The sequence below is a fragment of the Podarcis cretensis genome, assembly GCF_951804945.1.
Source record: "Podarcis cretensis genome assembly, chromosome: 8".
Lineage (NCBI taxonomy): Eukaryota > Metazoa > Chordata > Lepidosauria > Squamata > Lacertidae > Podarcis > Podarcis cretensis.
The window spans coordinates 37865665-37890759 of record NC_137177.1 but is presented as its reverse complement, the minus strand read 5'-3'; the positions used below and the strand labels follow the sequence as shown (position 1 = coordinate 37890759).

General features: G+C 44.4%; 1 protein-coding gene across 1 annotated transcript; it reads right to left on the bottom strand.

Moving 5' to 3' along the window:
* Positions 1-159: 159 nt before the first annotated feature.
* CX3CL1 (C-X3-C motif chemokine ligand 1) lies at positions 160-16226 on the bottom strand. The gene is made up of 3 exons (XM_079989235.1): positions 16052-16226; positions 3019-3139; positions 160-2267 (listed from the first exon to the last, which is right to left on the bottom strand). Exons 1-3 carry the CDS (start codon positions 16131-16133, stop codon positions 1400-1402), a joined length of 1071 nt encoding a protein of 356 aa, XP_079845361.1. The 5' UTR covers positions 16134-16226; the 3' UTR covers positions 160-1399.
* Positions 16227-25095: the final 8869 nt, after the last annotated feature.

Sequence of the window (25095 nt, the reverse complement as noted above, 5' to 3'; positions counted from 1 at the left end):
TTTAGGCATTTATAAAATTGAAAGGCACGGTGTAAATAAAGCAAAGTGATGACCCTACATCTGTAATCTGTTAGTGGTTCCGTAACAAGGTACTTTGGTTCACTTGGACGACCCTCTTTTTTTATTCCACCTCGCATTTGTGAAAGACGACACACTACATGGAATTAGAGTTTTATTTATTTACTTAAAGAAAATACAAAACACCATATAGAAAACCCAGAAAATACCCATTCTATGGATAAGGATAAAAAACTACTGTACACCTTGAGCTTGGCTAAATGACCTGGTTTTTGGTCTTGGGCGTTTAGTGCAAATTTCAACATACGTAATGCTTTCCCACTTCTCTCCCATACGTGAAATGGTAATTCCTATGTGCTAAGTACTTGGTCACAGATACCAGCAGGTGCAGGTTGCAGAAGTGGAGAGTCTGTAGCCAGCAGGTTACTTGGAGCCCCCTGCCTAATTTCCTGCTTGAGGGGGGGCAAAAGCTTGGAAGGAAAGACAGAGCAGGGGGAGGAGGAAGGCAAAATGGAAGGAGGGAGGGGAACACCACCCCAAGCAAGCAGTTCAGACCTCTGACAAGAGCGATCTGCCCTTCTGCCTGCAGCCCAGTGGGCAGGGAGAGAGGGAGGGAGGTGAGAGGCTCCCCCCCCCACTGACATGTGGCCCCCATCAGATTACCCTGATGGGAATGTGGCCCTTGGCAGAATGTGGCCCTGGTCTACCCTGGTCTACAGGGTCTAAGCGACCTCGTGAGATTTGAATCTTGGTGGACTACGGAGACACCAACAGATTCAACACTTGCCTACTTTGACAAATAAAGGAAGATCAAGCAAACAACTTTAGGAGGAGTCCCATCCAAGGATGCTTGATTATATGTCCCCGGTGAGCCTTTGACCTTGGTCTCAGGTCAATATACAATTGCCTTGGCACTGCTCCAGCTCTGCTTCCAACCAACTTGGCTTGAATGGCTAAGGAAGGAGCCGCTCTCTGTTCCCCTAGCAGAGGGATTTGGTGAGAAGTCCTGCCTCCCACTTTGAAGTGACCTGAGTTCATATTCCTGCAGGATAAGGCCTCTCTCACTACCCTTGGGCAATGTGTTTGGTACATCCTGCTTCCCTAGAGCAGCTAATGTCACAGGTCCCACTCTTGTGGGGGAAGCTCACACCATCTGCCTTGCCTTAGAACATATACCAGAACATATGCCTTAGAACTAATAACATATTTGAGGGGGCCAGCCTCTCCCCCCCCCCCAGTTTATGGGCATTGCCATTCATCTGATGTGTGTGCACTGCATCTTGTGACTGAACATGCAGGACTTGCTCCCCCTCTTTTATTCAATGGCCTTGGTTAAAACCCTGGCGTGAAAGAAGCATTCTTAGACAAAGTCACAGGCAAGTTAAAGAACTTCCATGGCCAAGGCGTCAGACTGAGAGTCAGAGGAAGTGAAGAGCAAGCCTTGGACCAGTTCCTTAGGTGGTGTTCTGGGCCTAGTGCATGCCCACACAGCAGCAACAACAATGGTGAGACACGTAAAAGTCCCCATGGAAGCCAAGAAGATTATGTGACTTCGGGGTCCAGCCAAAGCACTGGGAGAGAAGGCAACCTCAGGAGTGCTTGTGGTTGGCTGTGCTCTGCTTTTCCCGGTTCCGTTCTCCTGGTGAAAGCCTGACGTTGACAAAGTACCTTCTGATTTGGTAGAAGTGTGTATGTTTGCTTCAGCAGTTGGGAGCCCCACAATTGACTGCCTTCCGGTACCTGTGCTGGAGCCGCTCAGAACTGGAGTCAGTTGTTCGGAGGAAGCTAGGGGAGTGGCAGATGCTGTGGTCGGCTTCATGCCTTTTGCCGTGGAATCTGCAATAATAAAATTGCTTATGGGGGAGCTGGATGGAGATGCCACCAAATCATGAGTTGATCCAGGAAACTCTTCCAGGCCTTTCCCAACAGTTGTGAGACTTCCCTCATATCTCTTTGATCCAACAGAGGTTTGGAAAACCATAGTGCCACTTGCAAGGGTTTGGGGATGAAGGGTCGTTCCAGTCACCATCACTGCTGGTTTGGGAGTGTAAGTAGCTGTGCTAAATGTGACAGTGGTGTCAGGTGGACCCGCAGGGTGAACTGATATGGAGACAGTATTGCCCACTTGTTTGTCAAACCCAGCTGTCACTTCTGTAGGAGCGTTCATTGCATCCAGCTGCCTCATAGCCTCCTGCACCCAGACTTCCTCTGGTCTTGCACAGAATTTCCGATTCATCTTAGTGATCAATCTGGACAGAGATGGGAAACAACAGTTAAAAGGGACACAATCCAGCTCAGTTAAGCAGCTTTAAAACTCAGTGATCTTCAACGGGACAGATTTAAGCACATCCTTTAGCATTGCTTAGTTAAGATATTCTTAAATATCTTTCCACATCCATTTCCATTTAACAAAAAAAGACCTTGCAAATATTCATCAACATTGTGTTGCAGAGTAGCAGAAATAAACCAAAGAGTTGCAGTGAAGCTTGGCACCCTGTCACCTCTGCACCCTAAGAAGCCACCGTCCTCCCTGCTTTACTGTTCCCTCTCCTTCCCTCTCTTCCCTCTGTGGTCTCAGCTTGTGTTGTGTTTTATATTATATACTGTATGAGGTGGAGCCCTGTCTTCTCATTGCTAATGTCTGGGGCACCATGCAAATTGATAGTACTATATATAATATAGTCATAGTAATAAATGAATTCACACACTCACCCTATAGAAGTCAGGGAGGGAAAGGTCACACAAAAGACAGCATCACTACAGCCATTGCTTTTAGCCATAATAACAACATCAATGTATTTTAAGCCTGTTCCCACCCTTTTTTGTTCCTGAAATCAGTTTAATCATTTATGACCTCCTTAAAGAGCTTTGGATAGGTAGAAAGAAAACTGGAAGACACACGTCTCCTGTGACAACTGCATTTAACTTCCATCTCTTCTGATGAGAAGAAAACTGGATTGTATAATAACTGGCATAGCATTAACGGCACAAGGAACTTACATCACCGAAGTCTTCGTCCCACATGTCCTTTTCGTATAATTTTGAAGTTTGGTCTGTTGAATCGGCCTGGATAAGTGTTGAATGCATTCGTTTGCACAGCCTTTTCCTACTTCCGGTTGTCCTGCAGCAAGAAAACAGCACATTGATCACTGCGTGTTTATTTGTATGCCACTTTCCCAGAAAACTGTGTCCCAAAAGGCTCACAACATATCAAACGAACAATAAGCATTACTGTTCAAAAACATTAGAACGGTTTGTAAGTCACAATGTCAATAAATAGAAAAAAGGCATCAGTCCATACAATGTTGTGCAAAACAATATAAATGAGCAAACCTAATTTAACAGCATAGACTAAAGAACACTGTATGCAAATAAGCTAGCCTAATAAAATGCCTGATACTAAATAGAAGAGAAAATAAAAAAATACAAAATAGAACATAGGAAAAGCCCTGCTGGATCAAGTCAAAGCCGGTCAATCTAGTCCAGCATCCTGTTGTCACAGCGGCCAGATAAAACCTATGAGAAGCCCAAAATCAGGATCTGATTGCAACAACACTCTCCCGACTAGTAGCATGCCAAACTTTGAGTCTGATTCAGAGTACCAAGTATGTGTAGTTATTGCCATTAAGCCCAGGGACTTAGCTGTGGCAAGGCAGGAAAAGACAGCCGGGACCTGGCGTGCACCCCTCTCTCCAGGGCCTTGCCTTGTCTCAGATAAATCACTTGGTCTTTGGGGAACAGGGGGAGGCAGCAGTGAGCACCTTCTGAGACTTTTGCAAACATCTGCACTGATTTGAATTGCCACCAAGCAGCCACTAGGCTATATCTGAGATGCTGGTACTGGTAATCTATACAGCTTGGGACCACGATACCTAAAATATCATCTTGCTGTGCATTTACCTAACAAATCACTGCACTCATATCAGGGACCATAACCAACAGCAGTTCATCAAGGGGTCCATTCTGCATGGTGTCAGAATCAGGCCTTTACGCTTTGGAACAGACTCCCATTACATATCAGTCACTTGTTGTCTCTACAGTATTGTCTTTCTGACCCCTGTTGAATATCTTCCCTTTACAACAAGCCTTTTAAATAGAGATTTTATCCCACTCTGAATCAGTAATGGAAGTGTTTTTGTGTACATTTTTATTGTTGATGCCTTCATTGTTAAATTGCTTTTGAATGCTTTATATATTATATTTATACCCTCCCCTTTCCTGCAAATAACTCAAGGTGGTGTACCTGGCTCTCCCCCTCCTCATTTTATTCTTACAACAACCCTGTGAGGTAGGTTAGGCTCAGATGCAGCAACTGGTCACCCAGTGCATTTCATGGCTAAACCCTGGCCTCCCAGGTCCTGGTCAGACACTCTAACCACTATGCAACACTGGCTGTCATGGGATTTATAAATAAAATGAATGAATGAATGTTTTCAAAGGCTCCACTGCTTTCAGGGCAGGATGCTCACACATCTATGTGGTCTATTGCTTAAAGTTCTAGCATGCTTAATTCAGCTGTAGTAGTAAACTATGGCCTGATCAAACTAGAAAGTGAAGGAGGAAATCAGTATGGATGACAAGAGAACATTTTTACAGTTAATTTTAACCTTTTAGCTCATTTTTAGTTTCATTGCATTGAGTTTCTTGTACACTGCTTAGAGGCAACTGTTGTTAAGTGTTATACAAATTGTCAGAACGATAAATAAAGTTTAGGAAGCACACAAGCCCAAGGCTTCAGATGGCCAGACTATACTTTGCTATGACACATTTCCAATTTCAAACCAGAGAACGATTATATAAAATCATTTCCATATTCAAAACAACTGCAGGTTGCACAACTCTCTTGAATTCTTGTTGCAGAAAATGTGCCTTGAATTCTGGTTGCATTAGGAAAAAGGATCATGTGAGAAAGATTTGCCAGCATAGACTGTGATTGCCCAACTCTTTCCTCTTTGATGAGCAATCTCATTATTTTATTTTTGAAACGGAGTAGCTGTGCCTGTTAACACCACTGAGCCAACTCAAATGTCAGGCTAACAAAAGAAATGGCCGTGACTTCCGAGATACACATCAGCAGCTAACCTAGCAGAGGACTCTTGTGCCCCTATGGAGCAGAAGCAGGAAACTGTGCTTGCTATTTCTATGATATTTAGAGGCACCTGGCTGAGGTTTGCCCTGTTCACAGACTCTCTGTGAGAGTAGAGCCAGCATCGTGTTCTCATAATGGGGGAAGGAGTTTCAAAGTGCCCTCATAGTGTAGCACCCTGCTTGTGGTTAACGCTTAGCTGGAATGAAATATTCAATGCAGCAATAGAGAAATTAAAATAGTAATTTATTTGTCAGACAAATAAATATGAGGCACAGTGGTATATGGTTACCAAGCTCTGGCCTGGCCTCTTGCCATTCTGGCCAGCACTTATATTTCCTTAATCCAGCCCCCTTGCTCCTCCTGTGGCTGCCTCTGTCCAATCAGCCTGGTTGAAATTCCTATTGGCTATTTGCTAGAACCAATCACAAAAGATACACCCATTTCCTCTTGTCCTTTTATGGGAATCAAAAAGCTATATATTCTTCTATCTATAAATGACAAATAAGTAGTAATATATCTTACATGTGTCTCAACAAGGAATCTTAATTACCAGCTCACCTCTTGCCCTCCTTGCCCTATTGCCTTCCAAAACAGATGGTTAATCTTGAATTTTTATCTTAAGCATATGTCAAGGATTTTGAGTTCACATCAACATTGAGAGATCTCCTTCATTTGAAGGTTTCTAAACAAAAGGCCTGACAACCATATATCAGGAGTGCTCGATGGCGTCTCCTGTCTGGCAAGGGGGGGCTGGTGGCTGATGGCCCCTGTGATCTCTTCCAACTATATGAAATAAGAATCTAGCATTTCTTAAATCCTTTGCATAATTATATTTAAACTAATATATTTAATACATAAATAACCTTTTAAAAGGAAAAGAAATCTTAAAAGGATCTTAGTTTAAGAAAGAAACAGCTTTAGAAAAGACTTCCCAAAAATGCTCTGTTTCTGCCAGCCAGACCAGTTGCTTTTTCACTGCTCTTGACCTTTTTAACCTTAGGAAGAAGATATGGCTCATTTTACTATTTATCCACCCTTAATTTGTAGGGTCAGTGTAACCTTGGCTCTCAGCCTGTAATTCCCTTTTTACGACTTTGAGAATTGTTTTCTGCTATAAATCAGGGGGGCCCCTTGTCTAGGAGTAAAAACATTGCCAAGGTTCTTAGGCAGCTGGTCTTCTGCCTGGCATGAAACATTTGAAGATCTTTAAGCTCATTTTTAAAATACAAGCCCTGATTAAACATATAAGCTTTAATAAAAATTCAGGCTTATGATTAGATGCCTCAATAGTGTAGGGTTACCAGACATCCCCGTTTCCCAGGGACAGTCCCTGGATTTGTGAATAAGTCCCCAGACAAATTGCATCCCTGGAATGTCCCCAGATTTCATCTAATGTCCCCGGGAAACGCAGGGGTGGCATCTCAGCAGCCTGGAGCAGTTAGCTCTGGCTGGCAACAGGAGCTGCTAAGAAGTCTCCATATGATGGTGGTGCAGGGGCTTGAAGATGCAGCTTCCGGGCTGCCTCCACCTTCCCTGACCCCAGCAACTAAGCTGTGAAGGGAGGCTTCATGCTGCCTGCGTGCAAGCAGGAGGGGGCAGGGATCTCTCAGGCAGCACAATGCCTTCCTTCCCATCGGAGTAGGCTCCCAACTCCTACTTGTGTGCAAGCAGGAGTGGGGCAGCGATCTCTCAGCTTTGAAGGGAGGCTTCACGCTGCCTATCAGAGCTTGCGTGCAAGCAGGAGGGGGCAGGGATTCCTCAGTTAGGCAACGGGAAGCCTCCCTTCCCAGCTGAGGGATCCCCACCCCCTCCTGCTTGCAAGCAAGTAGGAATGGGATTGGGGCTGCTACGATGGGAAGGAAGGCATTGCGCTGCCCGAGCCTCGCCGCCACCACTCTCGGCCCTCCTTCTCTGCCTTCCATGCCTGACCCACTGCACACTGCTTCCCCACCACCACCACTGAAGAACCAACAACTCAGGGGCTGCCCAGATTCATGGAGAAAGGAGATAGAAGCCTCAAAGGAAGGGGAAATGTGGCGGTTGAGGTCAAGGCAGTGGCCGCCCCTCTGCCACTGCCATCGCTGCAGCATCAACGTCACAAACGTGTAGTATTTATTTATTTATTTATTTGAAGTGTCCCCGGATTCATTGAAAAAAATCTGGTAACCTTATCATAGTGCTCAATTCAACCTTTTCCTCTCTCAGGGCACACTGGGAGGAAATGATTCTGCAGATTTGCAGATGATTTATTGCATCACATAAAGAGCTGGAAGGGAGCTTAGAGACAGAGACAGCCTTATGATTAGGCAAACTGAGGCAGCTGCCTTAGGTGGATGTGGAATCTTGAGACAGCAAATCCTGCCCCTGTGCCTGCCTACTGCCACACCATGCTGCCCGCTGCTGCAGAAACAAGAAGCAGAAGGCAGGGGACTCTGAGCTCCTGTCGCTGCTTCTCCACTGTCTCTGGCAGTGGGGATGGGAGACACTCAGGGTGGTGCTGGAGTACCACAGTGTCTCAAGGCAGTGTCTATAATGCAGAATGCAGCCCCCCTCCAGCCTCTTCTTAACCTTCTTCCAATTTTGTGGGTACCCAAGTGTCCCCTCAGCACCCTTATCATTGTGCAATTCACATAGAAACAAACCTACCAGGAAGTCATTCTAGGACATTGTCACAAGTTGTCACCCATACAAGGTCCCCACATTTTAGCTACCTATCACTTTCAGTTTTTCTTCTGGAAACAAACAAACAAACAAAACACCACCTGAGGCAGAAAATGTCCCTGAAATGCACCAAATTTTGCCATTAGGGTGTTTTCATTACCCCAAACAATGTTAACATGTTTTCATAGTAAAATGTTCAGGGACAGGTCCTCAAAGAGTACTGAGGTCAAACAAGCTTGACAAAGGAATAAACTAACTTTGCAGTCACATCTCCAAGGACCCATTGTTGCCTAGGACACACCTTTGGTGAAACTGTTTTCACCCATTTTACAGAAAGCAAGGCAGCTTATGGCTGCAGAGTGTCAACAGGTTGGCACACACAGAGAGATAAAAGGTAAGATTGCCCAGCACAGACACATTTTCAATGGAATTCTGAGGCAAGAACAGCCACCCCTAATCCGCTTCAAGAATTAGTAGTACAGATCTAAGAGCTGGCACTCACTGTGAGATCAGGGTTGCCAGTTTTTCAACCATGTCCTGGATTGCAGCTGACAGCAGCTTGGTTTTTAGCCATTGATTAGCAACATTTATCCTGCTGCAGGAGACGCACCCCCCTCCTGCACCTTAAGCCACCATAAAATGGGGTTAGTTGGAGAAATTGCATCCCTCTGTGACTAGGAGAGTGGATTCATGCACCCTAGGTTATGATGTCCTCTGGAGGGGCAGCATTCCTGTTGAGATACAACGGGCAACTGATATCTGTATTCTCCAGAAACAATTGAAGGTATTTTTTGTTTCAACTGGGTGAAGACGAATCTGCCTTAGGTGTTCATTCTGTGCTGTTTTTAAATATATACCGTACTCAGCTGTTTTCCTACTGCTTACAATATTCTCTTAGCTGTTTTTAAGAATGTGGCTGCAAATCATCTTGGGAGAGAGCTACACAAAGTGATTCACAGTTTATGAAATAATAACAGCAATAAGCTGATCATGTTCATCTGGAACAGTGCAGGTATTGTCGCAAGGCAGAGGTTGAAAGGAAGAGCAGGACTGTTTGCCATCTGGAGGCTGGGGTGCTTTATCAGGGTCTTCGTCTGTAGCTCCTGGACTGGCCAGGTAGGACTGAGCTTCTGGGTTATCGATTAATCTGGAACATACACCTCTCCGAAAGAGTTTCAGCTACTTGGGAAATATTCACCTATGGCTCTGGAGAATTGCACAAGGGGAGATAGGCAAGAACAGCCAAGATTGCCCCACCTTGATCTTGGGAGATACTGTATTGCTTTAACCTAAATGCAAACTGAGTGTAGGATGCTAATTTCCCCACAACACAAAGTGCCTGCAGTGGGATTTTGAATAGCTGGAGGCATGAATATTCTGCAGATTCACCCTTGTGGAATCTGGCCTCTGCCTTCAAGGGATTTACTCAGCAATCAGTGATCCCAGCTAGATTTGGCTTTTGCACAACAGTTGTTTAGGGCCCCATTCAAGGACGACTGTGTGATATCCAGCCCATATGGAATGGATAATTTATTGTTATTTATATAATGCTCACAGAAGCGCTTAAACAACAGCTCTCAGAGGAGATCACAATCTAAATGGGTGAAAGCACAGGGAAAAAGTGAAACTGAGCCCCCCCCCCCTTTTAAAATTAGCACACCAACCCAAGAGAATATACATAGAGCGCTGCTGGATCCAGCCGGTGGCCCACATCCTGTTCTCACAGTGGCCAACCAGATGCCTTTGGGAAACCCACAACCCCAAACACAAGAGCATGTACCACTCCTGTGGCTTCCAGCAACTGGTATTCAAAAGCATTGATGCTTCTGACCACGGAGGCAGAGCACAGCCATCATGCCTAGTAGCCAGTGATAGTGCTTTATCCACCATGAATTTATCCACCAATCCTCTTGGACAATTGGACACACTAGGTGCATTTAAGGACTTAAATGACAGGCAATGTCAGCGACAATATGTACATAAATGAGATGAACTCAATTTCCATACTCAAACTGCCCAAACCATATCAAAACAGAGGGATGCCTAAAAAATGCCCAAGAGTGCTTTTTTTTTTTTACCAGCTCTAGATGGTATGCCAACTGAAACCATTCCTGGACCACACAGCCTGACCATACAGTGGTCCGTGCACTGGTAGCCTCAAGACTTGATTCCGGCAGTGGCCAGGCTGCTCACAGGAGCAGACTGCAGGCAACAGTTCGAAAGTTCTTGTGTTAATCCACAAAGCCCTGGGCCTGAAACACCTGAAAAACTGTCTGTTCCCTTGTGTGTCAATCACTGAAATCATCTGATGGGGCTCTTTGGATGAATCTCCATGCCTTGAAGTTTGGTTGGCCTTTAGTAGGGACTGAGTATTTAGTGTGGAAGGCCCTGCCCTGTGGAACTGTCTTTGGCAGCATTAATCCCTGCCTTCTTTCAGTCCTCTTCTGAAAACTCTACTCTTTAGGCAAGCCTTTGCAATATGAGCTTCCCTTTCTAACCAATTTACTGTCAGAGACTGACTGGTTGGTGAAGAGCAGTGGGAGACGCCAGCCCAAAAATCCCCAGGGATGACACAGAGGAAGAAGACTTAGACCCACAACACAGGTGGTGGGACACTGAGGACAGGTCTGAGGAGGGGACAAGCTGATAGGTGGTAGAAGCAGCTGGCTTGAGTGAACACAGGAAGTCTTCATTTTGACATTTGTGGGTGGTACTGCCTGTCTGACAGCCCTGGCATCTACTAATGTCTTAAATTAAGTTTTACAGGCAATTTTATTACATTTTGTTTGTTCGGTAAGCCACCTTGATACGCTTGAAAATTGTGTTTTGTAAATATTTAAATAAAAAAATCCATTTGAATAACAATATCCTAGGAAACCCTCCCCCAACACACACATTTGAAAAAAGTTGGGTTCTTTAAACTATATTTTTATCCAGAAAATTATCATGTTTTACAAGCAGCAGAGTAAAAAAAAGAACCAACATAATTGTGACACCAACTGGCACGCTGAAGTGCCAGCAGAGACAAATATTATCTTATCTGGGCCCTGGAAAGATGTGTTTATCCCTGGACAAGTCCCTTCCCCACAAAGGCGCCAGCTGGGTTTCCTGAGCACACCTAAAATAAACTCAGCCAGCATCTTTAGCCAGTTAGGATGAGAACAGGAGTTGAGCAGTGAGCCTGATGGAAGTGAGGAGGAAAGTAGGGGGGAGGGGGGAAAGGGCTCAGCTTACCTCCCCTCCTTGAATTGCAACAGCAAGGCCTTGCAGAATTTGAAAGGGCCTGGGGGTCTGACCTCAAGGGGTGCCTCTGCATTCCAAAGAACAACAGAGGAGAAATTGGATTCACTGTAATGGGCATAAGAGGGACACCCCCTTTCTCTGCCTAGGCCCTAGCCTGACCCTTGGCTACAGCTGAATAAAATGTGGGGAGGGGAATGTCCTGTCCTAGCTGGGTCCTGAGCTGCAGAGGAACATCCATATAAACAGAGCTGCCATGGACGCAGAGACGAGCAACACCCAAGGCCAGTCCGAGGTCCAGTCCCAGGTAAACAGTGGTTCAAGCAAGGGCTCAGGAAAGATGCGAGTCGAGGGACAGTCCAAGGTCTCATTCCACGCAGGTAGACGACCAGGTACAAGGCAAAAAGCAGCTCTTCCCACCTGATGCTGGGGCTTTTCAGCTGGAGCTTGCTGGAACCACACCCAGGCGAATCCCATTAGTTGTTGTCAAAGGGGAAGTCTCCACGGGATGCCCACCTAGCACCCTTGTCCCGGAGTCCTAACTTGTCCTTGTCCACAGATCTCGTTGGGTCCTGGACTTCACTAAGTAGTGGGAGCTCCACATTGGCCTCTGATTGTGGACTCCTCCAGATGAGGCATGACAGGCAGGAATGTGGATGGTTGAGCAATGCTGGTTCGGATTAATTGCCTGTTCTTAATCCTTCCCAGCCCAAGACAAATCCCTGCTGTTCTCTGTGAGAAGTAGCATCCTGCAGTGGCGGCGATGGCAGGAAGAACGCATCAATAAAGGCTGCCAATTGTTTCTCACTATTTAAAGTTATATTTTGATGCAGGGTGGAGAACAGAGGCCAAACCCATATTTCAAAACTTTTAATTTTGCTAAGTTTTTTATTTATTTTGCAAGAGATGCCTCGCTCAATATGCACAGAGTAACCAAGACCTGACAGCTGGCATCGTTTGCTGGCGAACTCAAGTGTTTTTGATGAAAGCATCTTTCACTCATTTGCGTCTGCTTCACACAGTCACACACAGCAGCAAACAAATAGGCTGAATATCCAGTCCGAGGTCCAATCCCAACTCACAATGTCCCTGAACAATCCATGTTTCTGCAAATACACATACGGTCAAACATGCACACAAATACTTTTAAGATATGCACTAGAAAGTGGAAGGCCCTTCATCCCAGTTCATGCAGACAAATGGTAGCATAGCAGACGCTTTAAATTAAATCACACTGAGGACTCTTTGCTATTCAGCATCCTGATCTGCTTGCACAAAGCTTACACAGAGGCTAGACTATGTATTGAGCATTTGTTAACAAATATTATTATGGGGCAGTTACAAGACAATGAGCATTCATTCCAATTGGCGTGGGGTGGTGGTGCTGACATATCTTCCCATTTATCATTAGTTCACCCCACACTTTTCAGTACAGTTCCCTGTTACTCTCCTGTCACTTTCCTAACCACTAAAAGTCGGGGGGGGGCTTTTTATTTCACTTTAAGAAAGTGGGTTTGTTGTGCAAAATAGTGACATTCTGGAGGCACCATTCTTCATCCTGTGGTTTTGGCTAGCCTACCACAAAGCACCGTGGGTGAGTTCTGGTGGCATGTTAAAAGCCATTGAATCAGGTCTCAAGGGTGCTAGATGTGAACAGCTGCCCTCAGAGGGAAGCCTCACCATGTGGCTACACTTAGAATCATAGAGTTGGAAGGGACCCCCAAGGGTCTTCTAGACCAACCGCACTTCAAAAAGGACCCATCCTACCAAATGGTCCGGTGAATCAGGGTCTCTGATAGATTTATCTGCCCTGTTATTATTTCATTAGAGTAGTTTAATAATCAATCCCTCTTCCCAGGAAACTCTGGGAATGGTAGCTCTGTGAAGGGAATATGGGTCTCCTAAAAACTCTCAGCATCCTTAACAAACTACAGCTCCCATAATTCTTTGGTGGAAGCCATGCCTGGTTAAAGTGGTATCATTGCAGTTGAAATGTACTATGTTGTGAATGCAGCCCTCATCTGGTTTGTGTCCCTTGAACACAAGTGGATCAGCAAGTCTGTTCCATCTTATAACCATGTGGATAGTTTAAGCAATTTTGACATACACACACTTAATTTTAATTTATTTTTAATTTATTCAATTTCTATACTGCCCTTCCTCCCAAAGGAGCCCAGAGTGACAAACAACAATAAAGCAATAAAAACACCTTAATAACATCTTTTTAAAAACTCCAATACAGATACTGTATCTTTCAAGCAGCTAGAAATGATTTTTGAACAGAAAGGCAAAAAGAGCTAGAAAGCCCCCAAACCACCTTGTATAGAAAAGAAACTAAAACCAGGATGTTAGCACAAACAAACCACAACCTGAGAGGTTCACATACATGCAATCCAATCTAGACATGTGATCCAATGTGAGCCATCGGATGAAGACCAGAGAAGTTTGCTTTCAATTCTGGAGCAAACCAAAATCCTCTCCCATTCCTAACTACAATTCCCATCAGCCTCAGTCAGCTGGGCTCTCAGATGCTGGAGTTAATGGTACCATAGCTGCACTGGCTGCAGCTCCTGGGAAGTGTAATACAAAACACCTGTAAAGCAACAGGCTGGCAAAAGCTGCTCTTACCCCTACAATACAGGATAAGGGAAGCTGGGCCCTCTCCCCTTCCCCCACCAGGGCTCCTCTTGCTACATCAGCTCAGGCACTTTTCTCCTCAGTCCAGCCCATTTCCAGAATCAGAGGTGGCTGCGAGAAAAGCACCTGAGGCGATGGAACAAAGGGTGCAAAGGTGTGAGAGAGGGTTCAGCACCCCTCTCCCAAGCACCTCTTCCTATGCTAAAATCAAAATGCTTAGTGTTTGCAGACGTTCACACACTTTTAAATTATGTCCCTCTGAGGTGGGGGCTAATGGATGAACAACGAAAGGGGATCTGGCAAGTCCCAAACAGACCAAAAGGAAAAACACCCACCATCCATTACTCAATGGTTTGGAGATCGCATTGCCCTTTCTACATCTGAGCATATACCTTTATAATCATTAGTCTCATTTGGATATCATTGGGATTAATGGATTTTTCTTATTTTTAATGTGAGCTAACAATGTCCCCCCACCTTTTTAATTTACAAAATCTAGCATCCCACCCATCACCTTGACATAAGAACATAAGAGCATCAGACAAGTTTGCTGGATCAGGCCAATGACCCACCTCTCCGCACAGTGACCAATCAGATCCTTGTTGGAAGCCTGCAAACTGGACATAAGCGCAACAGCACTCTGCTCACCTGAGATTCCCAGGAGCTAATGTTCAGAAGCATGAAGCCTCTGGGGTAGAGCTTAACCATCATGTCTAGTAGCCTCTAATAGCCTTGCCCTCCATGAATTTGTCCAATCCTCTTTTAAAGCCATCCAAATTGGTAGCCATCATTGTCTCCATAGCTTAAATATGCTCTGGTTGAAGAAGGAATTTCTTTTGTTTATCCAGAATCTCCCAACATTCAGCTTCATTGTACATCCACCAATTTGAGCGTTATGAGAGAGGGGGGAAAACTTTTCTCTGTGCACCTTCAAAGTGCCATGTTATAAACTTCTATCATGTTGCCCATCGCTTGCCTTTTCTCTAAACTAAAAAATCTCAAACCCTTGCACTTGAATGGAGTGGGGTGAACATAGCTGAGCCCACTGCATCTGCTTTCCCCCGGCCCGTTTGGAAATATGCAGTTAGAGAAAGGGAAACAGAAACAAAACACACTCAGGCACCCTTCGCCTTGATGGCTGGCAAGTACAAAAGCAGTGGGGTGACTCACACGTGTATGGCCCTTTCTAAAAATTAATAAATTGATCTGCTGGTGGTTCAGTTACCATGGTCCCAAGCACCTTAAAGGTAACTCAGGATTGCCACCTTTTTAATTGCCATTGCTCCTGTGCCTTAAAAAGCAAATTCAACAGAAATTCAGCAGGTGGTGATTTTCCTGATAGGGAAATAAGAAGAGGTGGTGTGAAAACTTCAGCAGTGGACCACTGTTAAAGAGAGAGGAGCAATGCTGGGGGCTGGGTTGGGTGGTAGTGACCCTTCCCCATGTTGCCCTACAACTCCCATCAGCAGCTCCCAAACACCTGGAAGGCAGCAGGTTGGCAAGAGCTGCCAGTGGTTCTCAACACAGGCTGGAGCCCCTCATCACTGTTATATTACTATTATTATTATTATTATTATTATTATTATTATTATTATTATTATTTGTTATCATGTATTCTTATATCGTTCTTGTTTTGAAAATATTCTAAAAAAATTCGACTTTAGGTGAGCCTACCCAGATGTTTAGAAAGTTGAATTTCTGCGAGTTTTAATCCGTCTTTAGTCTACTGTTATATAGACTTTTCTAAAGGTTTAAATCACTGTTGTTAATTTTTCTTATTGATAATTTAATTATTCTATCTTTTTCTGAAAACTATTTTGAGCTTTCTTTGTTTCTTTTACTATCAAGCAGCGTATAAATTTTATGCAATAAAATAGATATCACTTTGGGGGCATAACAACAACAACGGTTTATTTGTATATCACTTTTTGGCCCCTCAATGTGCTGGACAGAAGATTAATACATAACACACCCACACAAGCAACAGAGTGCGCAGTCACTCAAAGCCAGGTAAAAGAGCAAATCACCAAATGCCCCTCTCCAATCGCTGCCCTGTTCTACTCAACTATTAGGGCGGCTTTTACAGTTTTATTTTACAAAACAAAGCAACGGGTCCATTGAATAAGAAGAAAAGTAAGCTCAGCACCAAACAACCAGCCAATCGATTAAAAGCAGCCGATCTAAAACGTGTTTTGGTAAACCGCTGGAGGCTTTTCCTTACGATCAAGCGGAATACACATTTCATGAACTGAATAACCAACAGTTAAAACGGATCCCGTGTGAGCAGTGAAAAAGCCACCCTCTTGCCCACTTCCTCGAGAGGAAACCCCCATGTGTTCCATGGGACGCCCTGCCCAGGTTGCTGGGGACTCTGTTTCTCTCGCTCTCTCCCCGTTGGGGTCTCACCTGCCACCTGGACGTGCCACGTCGAAGCGATGGCCGCTGCCGCCACCACCCAGCCCAGCGCCACCAGCAGAGGGTCCCGCATGCTCCTGCCCCGGCGGCTGAGGCGGGCGCTCCTAAGCCCGATGGGCACCTCGCAGAACCAGCAGCAGCAGCGCCATTCCCTGATTCTGCGCCTCCTTCCTCCTTCCCCTCCCCCTTCCCGAGGGCGGCACGCCTCCCTTGGCAGCCCAAGTCCGACCTCTGGGAAAATCCAGGCGATTCTCTCGGGGATGGTTGATTGGGTTGGCGGCAGCAACGGCAGTCACGCTCCCTGCTTGGCCCCTCGCCACCTCTTCGGGGTTTGCCCTGGTACTTTTTGCAAAGACGTGTCCAAGTTAGGGGCGCGCGCGACAGAAACCTTGCTAGCTAGAAAGGGTTTGGAATAGAACCAGATAGATCCATCAAAATCTAAATGTAGGTACGTGTGTTCATAAGGATCCAGAAACAGCAATGCTTTGAGACAAACGGGACCCGTCCCCTAACATGATGTTGTTTTGTTAAGTGCTCCTGTTTAGTGTTTCAGCCAATCATGCCCTCTCTCGTGGCCTGGGGCTCCATTGCAGTAAACCAACAGAGTCAATTTCCGTTTATATAAAATCTATCACAGGTGGCACAGACCTGGATTCAATTACCATGCATGGCCTCAAGTCGTGGCGCTGTGGTCTAAACACTGAGCCTCTTCTGCTTGTCATCAAAAGGTTGGTGGTTCAAATCCCCACGACAGAGTGAGCTCCCTTTGCTCTGTCCCAGCTCCTGCCAACCTAGCAGTTTGAAAGCACGCCAGTGCAAGTAGATAAATAGGTACGGCTGTGGTGGGAAGGCAAACAGCATTTCCGTGCGCTCTGGTTTCCGTCATGGTGTCCCGTTGCACCAGAAGCGGTTTAGTCATTCTTGGCCACATGACCTGGAAAGTTGTCTGTGGACAAACGCGGGCTCCCTTGCCCTGAAAGCGAGATGAGTGCTGCAACCCCATAGTTACCTTTGACCAGACTTAACCCTTCATAGGTCCTTTGCCTTTTACCTTTTACATACCAGCACCCAGGGTGGGGATCTCCACCTGAAAGGAGTTTTGGCCTACTGTGTTTCAAGAAATTCCCAACATGTGTGTTTGAAGTGTTGGGTGTTTGAAGTGAAGTGTCTGAAGATGTGAACATGAATCAGAATCAGAAAAAAATCTTTATTTGCATCAGCCACTAGCCATAGCAATAAAATAAAATACAGTGTATGGAAGGTAGAGGTAAAAACTTAACTATACAAAATACATTCTGGAGGTTTACATCCATAATCAAATAATAGATCTTATTCTACTGGTCCCTGCTAAAAAAATTGCAGTTTTTGCTGTCACCTGGTCATCTTGATCTTGTAGAAGAAAGGACACAGTAGCAATGGTTGAGCAACCCGATATGGACATTAGTAGAGGGGAAATAACCTCATACCTTTATAAAGAGTGCAAGCTAGAAGCACATGAGCCACTGACTCAATACTGCCATCTCCACATGGACATAACCATTTTCCCAGCAGAATTTTTTGAAATCGACCCTCAAGTACAGCTGAAGGCAGTATATTTAATCTTGTGTACGTGAAAGCACATCTGTATTTAGGAATTGTTAAATTTTGCAAATAGGGTGTCAACGTATCAAAATGACGAGGTGGAAAATAATAATACCATGGACAAGATTTATTTATTGTGGCCAAATTATTCTGTCGCTTGATATCATATAGGTGCTGTCTAATTAAATTATTTGCTTTACTGAAGCCCAGTGTTAATAACTGTTGTGGTGATAAACCAGGAAAGTAAAGCTTTTGGATGACAATTTTAGTCATGACAATCTTGTGATACTAAGAGTAGTAGACTGATGGGGTTTAAATTTAGCCAAAGCCAATAATAAAATGTCCTACACCAAATCTGTCATTCAACAGAGGGGATATTAGCTTCCAAGTGCAATGAAGCATTTGGAACACAGGATGGAACAGGAAAAAAATTGCCTTAGGAACTTAGATTGAACAGCTTCTGTAGATCTAAGGTGAGGGCCCGTCCAAATCTGAGCCCCATATAATAACTGTGCTGGGATTTAGCTTTAAACACTTCAAGGGCTGACAGTATGTGATTGCAACTTTTTGTATGGAAAAAGCTTTTCAGAATTTTAGCTTTTTGAGACGCTTTCTCCTTTGCATATTTCTGATGTGGATACAAACGTGAATCTTAAGCCCTAGGACCTTCCAACATTTTTATGAACTGCTGTGAGACTGTCAATTGTACAGAAACAGAAAGCTCTACAGGACCTGGAACTTTCTCTTTGGTACAAAAACTTCTGAAATATTGCCAACCTCCCTTGAGAACCTTACAAGGTATAGAGACACCAAATGCCTTCCATGCACTTTGGGGGCATGTTATTATGTACTGATTTGCAACAGCAGCTGCTGGCAGCATCTCTCAAAGCTTGGAATACTAAAAGAAATTAATTCAACATGAAAATAGAAATACTGAAGTGTTATGCTGTGTGACGGAACTGGTTGTCTTTGTAATACATCCTTGTTTTCTTTTGGTTTGATTTTTGGAGGTATACTGATATTTCTGAAGTGAACACTTGAATTTTCGTTTTGTCCTCAATTGTTCTTCTATTCTTGCTGAAATTTGAAAGACCAAAGTCTGTCCCCACACTATACCATTAAAGCACATTTGAAGCACATTATTTCCCTCAAAGAATTCTGGGTACTGTAGTACCCAGAGTTAGAGTTCACAAATTACAATACCCAGAATTCTTTGGGCACAGTGTGTACACAGCCTCTGTGTTTTCCTCCCACATGTCAGCATTCTGTACTCACCAAGCATGCTCAGTCCTCAATGTGCTGTTTTGAGCTCCTCCCCCTTTAGAGATTTATTTATTTAATACATTTCTGGTCCACATTTTCCTCCAAGCTGCTCAGGGTGGCATGCATAGAAAGGTCTCCCCCTGCTTTTTAAAATCTTCGCAAGAATCACATGCCCCTGAGGTTTGCTGGCCAAGCCTTTCACGTAGCAAGGCCATGTCCTGTGGAACTCGCTGCCAGTAGACGTTCTTATCCTAACTGTCTGCCTCAGAAGAAAGAAGATCATAAGAAGAGCCTGTTGGATCAGGCCAATGTCCCATCTAGTCCAGCATCTTAGAATCATAGTTGGAAGAGACCCCTAGGATAATCTAGTCCACCCCCTGCAATGCAGGAATATGCAGCTGCCCCATATGGGGATTGAACCTGCAACCTTGATGTTATCTAACCAACTGAGCAGTGGCCAAACAGATGCTCCAAAAAGAAGCCTATAAGCGGGACTCAAGCACAAGAGACTCCCAGCAACTGTTATTCAGAAGCATTGCTGCCTCCAACGGTGGTTGCCTCCTCCTCCTTCTCCAAGTTGGTAGCACTCCAAGCTGCACCCATTTCCTGTTCCACCTCCTCCCCACCTTCATTCACCATAATCCCTGAGATCAGACAACTTTCGGTGCTTATGATGACTCAGTGCATTTGGTGGGGGAAGTGGAGAATTCTCTCTCTACTTCCTGCAGAATCCCCTCATTGGTCCTTGCTTCACACACATTCCAGAGCTGAGCCATGGAGTTATATGCAAAGGCTCCAGGCACTAAAGGCCCAGCAAGAATTCAGCCCCAACTTCCTCATACTTTGGACCCGATTTATAGCAGAATTGTTGGAAATTCTGTGGCAGAGGTGGCCTTCTTTGGTGGGATATGTTTTTGAATATTCATTCCCCAGCTTTGTTTATATAGGGAAGGGATGGGGTAAACACACCCACAAGGCATTGAATGCCATTTCCTACAAATGACTATTAAAAGCCTCACACAAACCAGATGCTGCATGGAATTTCCTTCCAATTCTCTGGTCTGATAAAACTATTAGGCAGAGGAATTGAGGTGCTATAGTAGACAGGGGTTAGTCTTTGAAGAATTATACTGGGACAGGTTTGACAGGTCTTAACCATTGTCAAATGGCAGTTTATTATGGAGTCAGTGCTGCTCATGTCTGTGTCCATGCCCCATCAAAGAATCATAGAGTTCGAAGGGACCCCAAGAGTCATCAGTGCAACCCCTCTCAGTGCAGGAATCATAGCTGGAGAATCCTTGACAGTTGGCCTCACAACCTCTGCTTAAAAACCTCCAGTGAAGGAGAGTCTACCACCTTCCGAGGGAGTCTGTTCTACGGTCAAACAGCTCTTACCATCAGAAAGGTCTTACTAAGGCTTAGTTAGAATCTCCCATAGCTTAAAACCAGCTCAGGACAATGGTCAACACATAAGATCTGAACCAATAAGGAATTTAGGATATACCCAGCCTTAATCTTCTAAATCTTCTGTGCTATAAAATCCCCATATATCTTCATCAACATATCCTCACATCACTTCACAAATCCCTCTTAATAATCCATGGCTGTTATTGAGGATTTAAGTAACTCTTTGGAGCAGGGATAGTCAATCCACTGGATGTTTTTGCATTACAACTCCCATCATCCTTGACCAGTGGCCATGCTGGCTGGGGGTAGTGGGATTTGCAGTCCAAATTATCCGGAAGGCACTATGTTGGCAACCTCTGTTTTCGAGATACCAGATAGGTTGGATCCAGACTCACAGCTCAATCCTAACCACATCAAGTTAGAAATACATCCTATTGATTTTCATGGAGCTTACTTTCATATAAGTGGGGTTAACATTGCAACCCTACTGATTTGTAGAGTAAACCCATTTAAGTCAAGGCAAATTAAGCTACAGTAATGATCACTAATTTAAATTGATTTCAGTGGGTGTAATCTCAGCATAATTAAGTTGGACTCAAAATCTAGGACCTGATCCTTCATCAGCCATTACAGTAACACAAAGTAAATGAAGCCTAGACCAACGTGGAAGTTGGAGTATAAAAGTTTGTGGGTTCTGTTTTGTCAAGCTAAATTGAAAGATAACAGCATCTCACACAGGCGGCAAGTGACTGGGAAATCATCATCATCATCTTGGGCCAGACTCAGCTAAATAATTGTGCTAGCCTTCTAGAGCAATGGGGCTTTCCCCCTTTCTCCTCTTCCTGCATGCGCTGTGCACCCCTCAATTGGCTCTGGGGGTGGAACCCCCAGGACAGCACAGAGGGCAGGGGAGAGATTGTTCTGTCTAGCAAGGAGAAATATCTGTGCTGATGGAACAACTGTATTATTATGATGTTGGATTCCACCCTATTATTATATTAAGTCCCAGGACAGGTTACAACAATTTCAAATTAAAAACAGTTAAAACAAATGACAGTCACGGGAATTAGGTGGGTCCTGAAAACACACATGGAGAAATGCTTTCTAGCATCTAATAAGCAAACTTAGGAGCTCAGGCAGATGCCTTCTGGTGAGTCAGGCCACTGGTCCATCTGGCTGGCCAGAGCTCTCTGGCTTTTGGACAAGGGTCTTTCCCAGCTCTAGCTGGAAATGCCAGGGATTGAACCTGGGATATTCTGCATTCCAATCTTGTGCTTTACCGCTGAGTGGCATTCAAGTTCATTCATATTCCTCCCATCCAGCTTTCTTCCCAGAAGGACTAGTACCACTCCCCTGACTGATCCCTCTGTTCTCTGAAAAGCAAACAGATCCAACCCATTCAAGAGGCATTTTGGGGCATTAAGTCATGGCTCTGCTGAACACAATAGATAAGGGCCTCAATCCAGATTTCTGAATCGCTATGACTAATGCCCCATGTACTGAATGTGCTGTAATATGTAATGATAGAGTGTTGCGGATTATCCAGAAAATCCCCAAGAGCGGGAGAGGGCCCTAAATGCGGGAATAAAGCAGGAGTACTCCTGTTTAGGGGTCCAGCAAACTAACCATGCCTTTCTCCAATACACTATAAGCTATAGGAGATCAAGATGCCTGACACTTCCAGACTCTCACTTCTTTTGAGTGGAATTCATAGCAGAAAATTCAGGTTGCACAACTGCAGCTGATTGGGAGGGAGGGGGGTCCTGGAGGCAGGTTGCATCTGCAGTAAATCGTCGAATCATAGAATTGTACAGTTGGAAGGGACCCAAGTGGCCATTTAGTCCAACTCCCTGCAAGCACAGATAAAGTATCCCTTAATGATGGGAAACAAAGGGACGCAGGTGGCGCTGTGGGTTAAACCACAGAGCCTAGGACTTGCCTATCAGAAGGTTGGTGGTTTGAATCTCTGCGATGGGGTGAGCTCCCATTGCTCGGTCCCTGCTCCTGCCCACCTAGCAGTTCGAAAGCACGTCAAAGTGCAAGTAGATAAATAGGTACCACTATGGTGGAAAGGTAAATGGCGTTTTCCGTGCGCAGCTCTGGTTTGCCAGAAGCGGCTTAGTCATGCTGGCCACATGACCCAGAAGCTCCCTTGGCCAGTAAAGCAAGATGAGCACCGCAACCCCAGAGTCGGTCACGACTGGACCTAATGGTCAAGGGTCCCTTTACCTTTTTAATGATGGGAGACAGGACTAAAGGAAGAAGAAAAGGGGGAGAGGAAAGGGGGAGGCGTAACAAGGAAGGTCTAAGTGGGAAAGACTTTCAGAAAGTCTTCTTGTGGCAGTTGTCATAGCTTCCTGTGAACGATAACATTTCTGTGTCATGGTCAGAATCACAATTCAGTAGTACCTCGCTTAAGTATTTGTACTGTTTCAGAAGCTTGCAGTATTCAGACTAAATAAGGTGCAGAACATATACCACTCTTAGTTAATTGGCTGGGAGTTTAAAACATTGATTTAAAACAACATTTAGCAGTAGTGATTTAGACCCTCACAGTTTCATTACTGCCAATTCTACTGCTTCTTACAGCATGTTTCATCCTAGAGTGATAAAAGATTACTGAAGAGATTGAAAACCTTTCATCCAACACTGTTACAATTTTCTACCATAAAATGTTAAATGCAGCGGTTGCCTAATATTTAGGAGTTCATTTCCCTTGTTCACTTTCCTCTTACTGACAAAGTATTGCCTCTTCTCCCTGTCCCCATCCATTTCCATGCACTGGTAGCATGTATGTTTGTTTGAATTTCTATCTTAATGTATTTCCAAGGCAGGTAGTTAAACCTGCACTCCTAAACCCACTCACCTGGGAATAAGTCACACTGAATGCAATAATATTTATTTCTGAGGAGACATGGCTTTGTATCCAAACTAGCACTATGTGCTACTTTAAATGTGTCTGTGGGAGGAGGTGGGGGAATGGGGTTAAGTATTTTGTGTTTTGTGTTTTTATCTTGTATTTTTATGCTGTAAACCACCCTGAGATCTTCAGGTGAAGGGTGGTATACAAATTTAATAAATAATAATAGAAGAAGAAGAAGAAGAAGAAGAAGAAGAAGAAGAAGAAGAAGAAGAAGAGGAGGAGGAGGAGGAGGAGGAGGAGGAGGGAGGACTGGCGAGCAGAGCAAGCAGGGAGACACTGACACCCACCTACCCCATGTACAAAGGTAGCTTTACTTATACCAACCATGGATTCTTCTAGCTCAATATTGTCTGCACTGGCTGGCAGCAACTGACCAGGCTTTCCCAGCCCTTCCCAGAGCTCTGGGGATTAGGCCAGGGACCTTTCCGGAGTCATCAAAAATCTTATAGTCTTCATATCAGCCATACAAGGGCAGAGCTAAAAGAAATGGTAGACATTAAAAGTGAGAAAGCCTTCATCATGGCCATTTAGTGGAAAAATTATAAATTACAGGGGACAGCAAAAACAGATGAAAAAAATAAAGGTCAGCCACACAATTCAGAAAACACCAGACCACACATTTTCATTGGAAGACGCCGCTTCACAGTTCAAAGAAGCGGCAAGGGGGAAGTGAAGCTTAGCTCAGCACTGAGAATCCCAAATAAGAGCCAGACGACAGACTTCTTGGAAGAGAAATTCCTCAAAATGTGGGTAAGCCCACCCTAGCTCCCTGGCTCCTCTCACCGTGGCAGCTGATCAGAGATTAAAACCAAGCAAGGGGATGGGCCTGGGTTACTAGTGGAGTTTAAGGCAGCCTTTCTGGTGCCCTCCATGGTGGCTGGGGCTGATGGGGATATGTAGGGGATATGGGGTCTCCAGATTCAGACGAAGTCTGTGGCTGGGGAACATGGTAAATTCACGACTCCCCTCTAGCCACACCCTTCAAAAAGTCCCTTAAAAATTATTCTTTTGAGCAATACATGTGTAATGGTGCTGAGTAAAAGTAGTTTTGTTGTACAATATTATGTTTGTAATCTATCTTAAACTCCCATGAAATCTAAGCAGTTGAAAGGGGGTATATAAATAGACTTTGCCCATATGGTGCCCTCCAGATGTTGTTGTGTAGCACCCTGCTTGTGGTTAACGCTTAGCTGGAATGAAATATTCAACGCAGCAATAGAGAAATTAAAATAGTAATTTATTTGTCAGACAAATAAATATGAGGCACAGTGGTATATGGTTACCAAGCTCTGGCCTGCCTCTTGCCATTCTGGCCAGCACTTATATTTCCTTAATCCAGCCCCCTTGCTCCTCCTGTGGCTGCCTCTGTCCAATCAGCCTGGTTGAAATTCCTATTGGCTGTTTGCTAGAGCCAATCACAAAAGATACACCCATTTCCTTCTTGCCCTTTTATGGAAAATAAAAAGCTATATATTCTTCTATCTATAAATGACAAATAAGTAGTAATATATCTTACATGTGTCTCAACAAGGAATCTTAATTACCAGCTCACCTCTTACCCTCCTTGCCCTATTGCCTTCCAAAACAGATAATTAATCTTAAATTTTTATCTTATGCATATGTCAAAGATTGAGTTCACATCAACATTGAGATCTCCTTCATTTGAAGGTTTCTAAACAAAAGGCCTGACAACCATATATTAGGAGCGCTCGATTGGCGTCTTCTGTCTGGCAAGGGGGGGCTGGTGCCTGACTTAATTTCAGGATAGTTACAACTCTTACAACTATATGAAATAAGAATCTAGCATTTCTTAAATCCTTTGCATAATTATATTTAAACTAATATATTTAATACATAAATA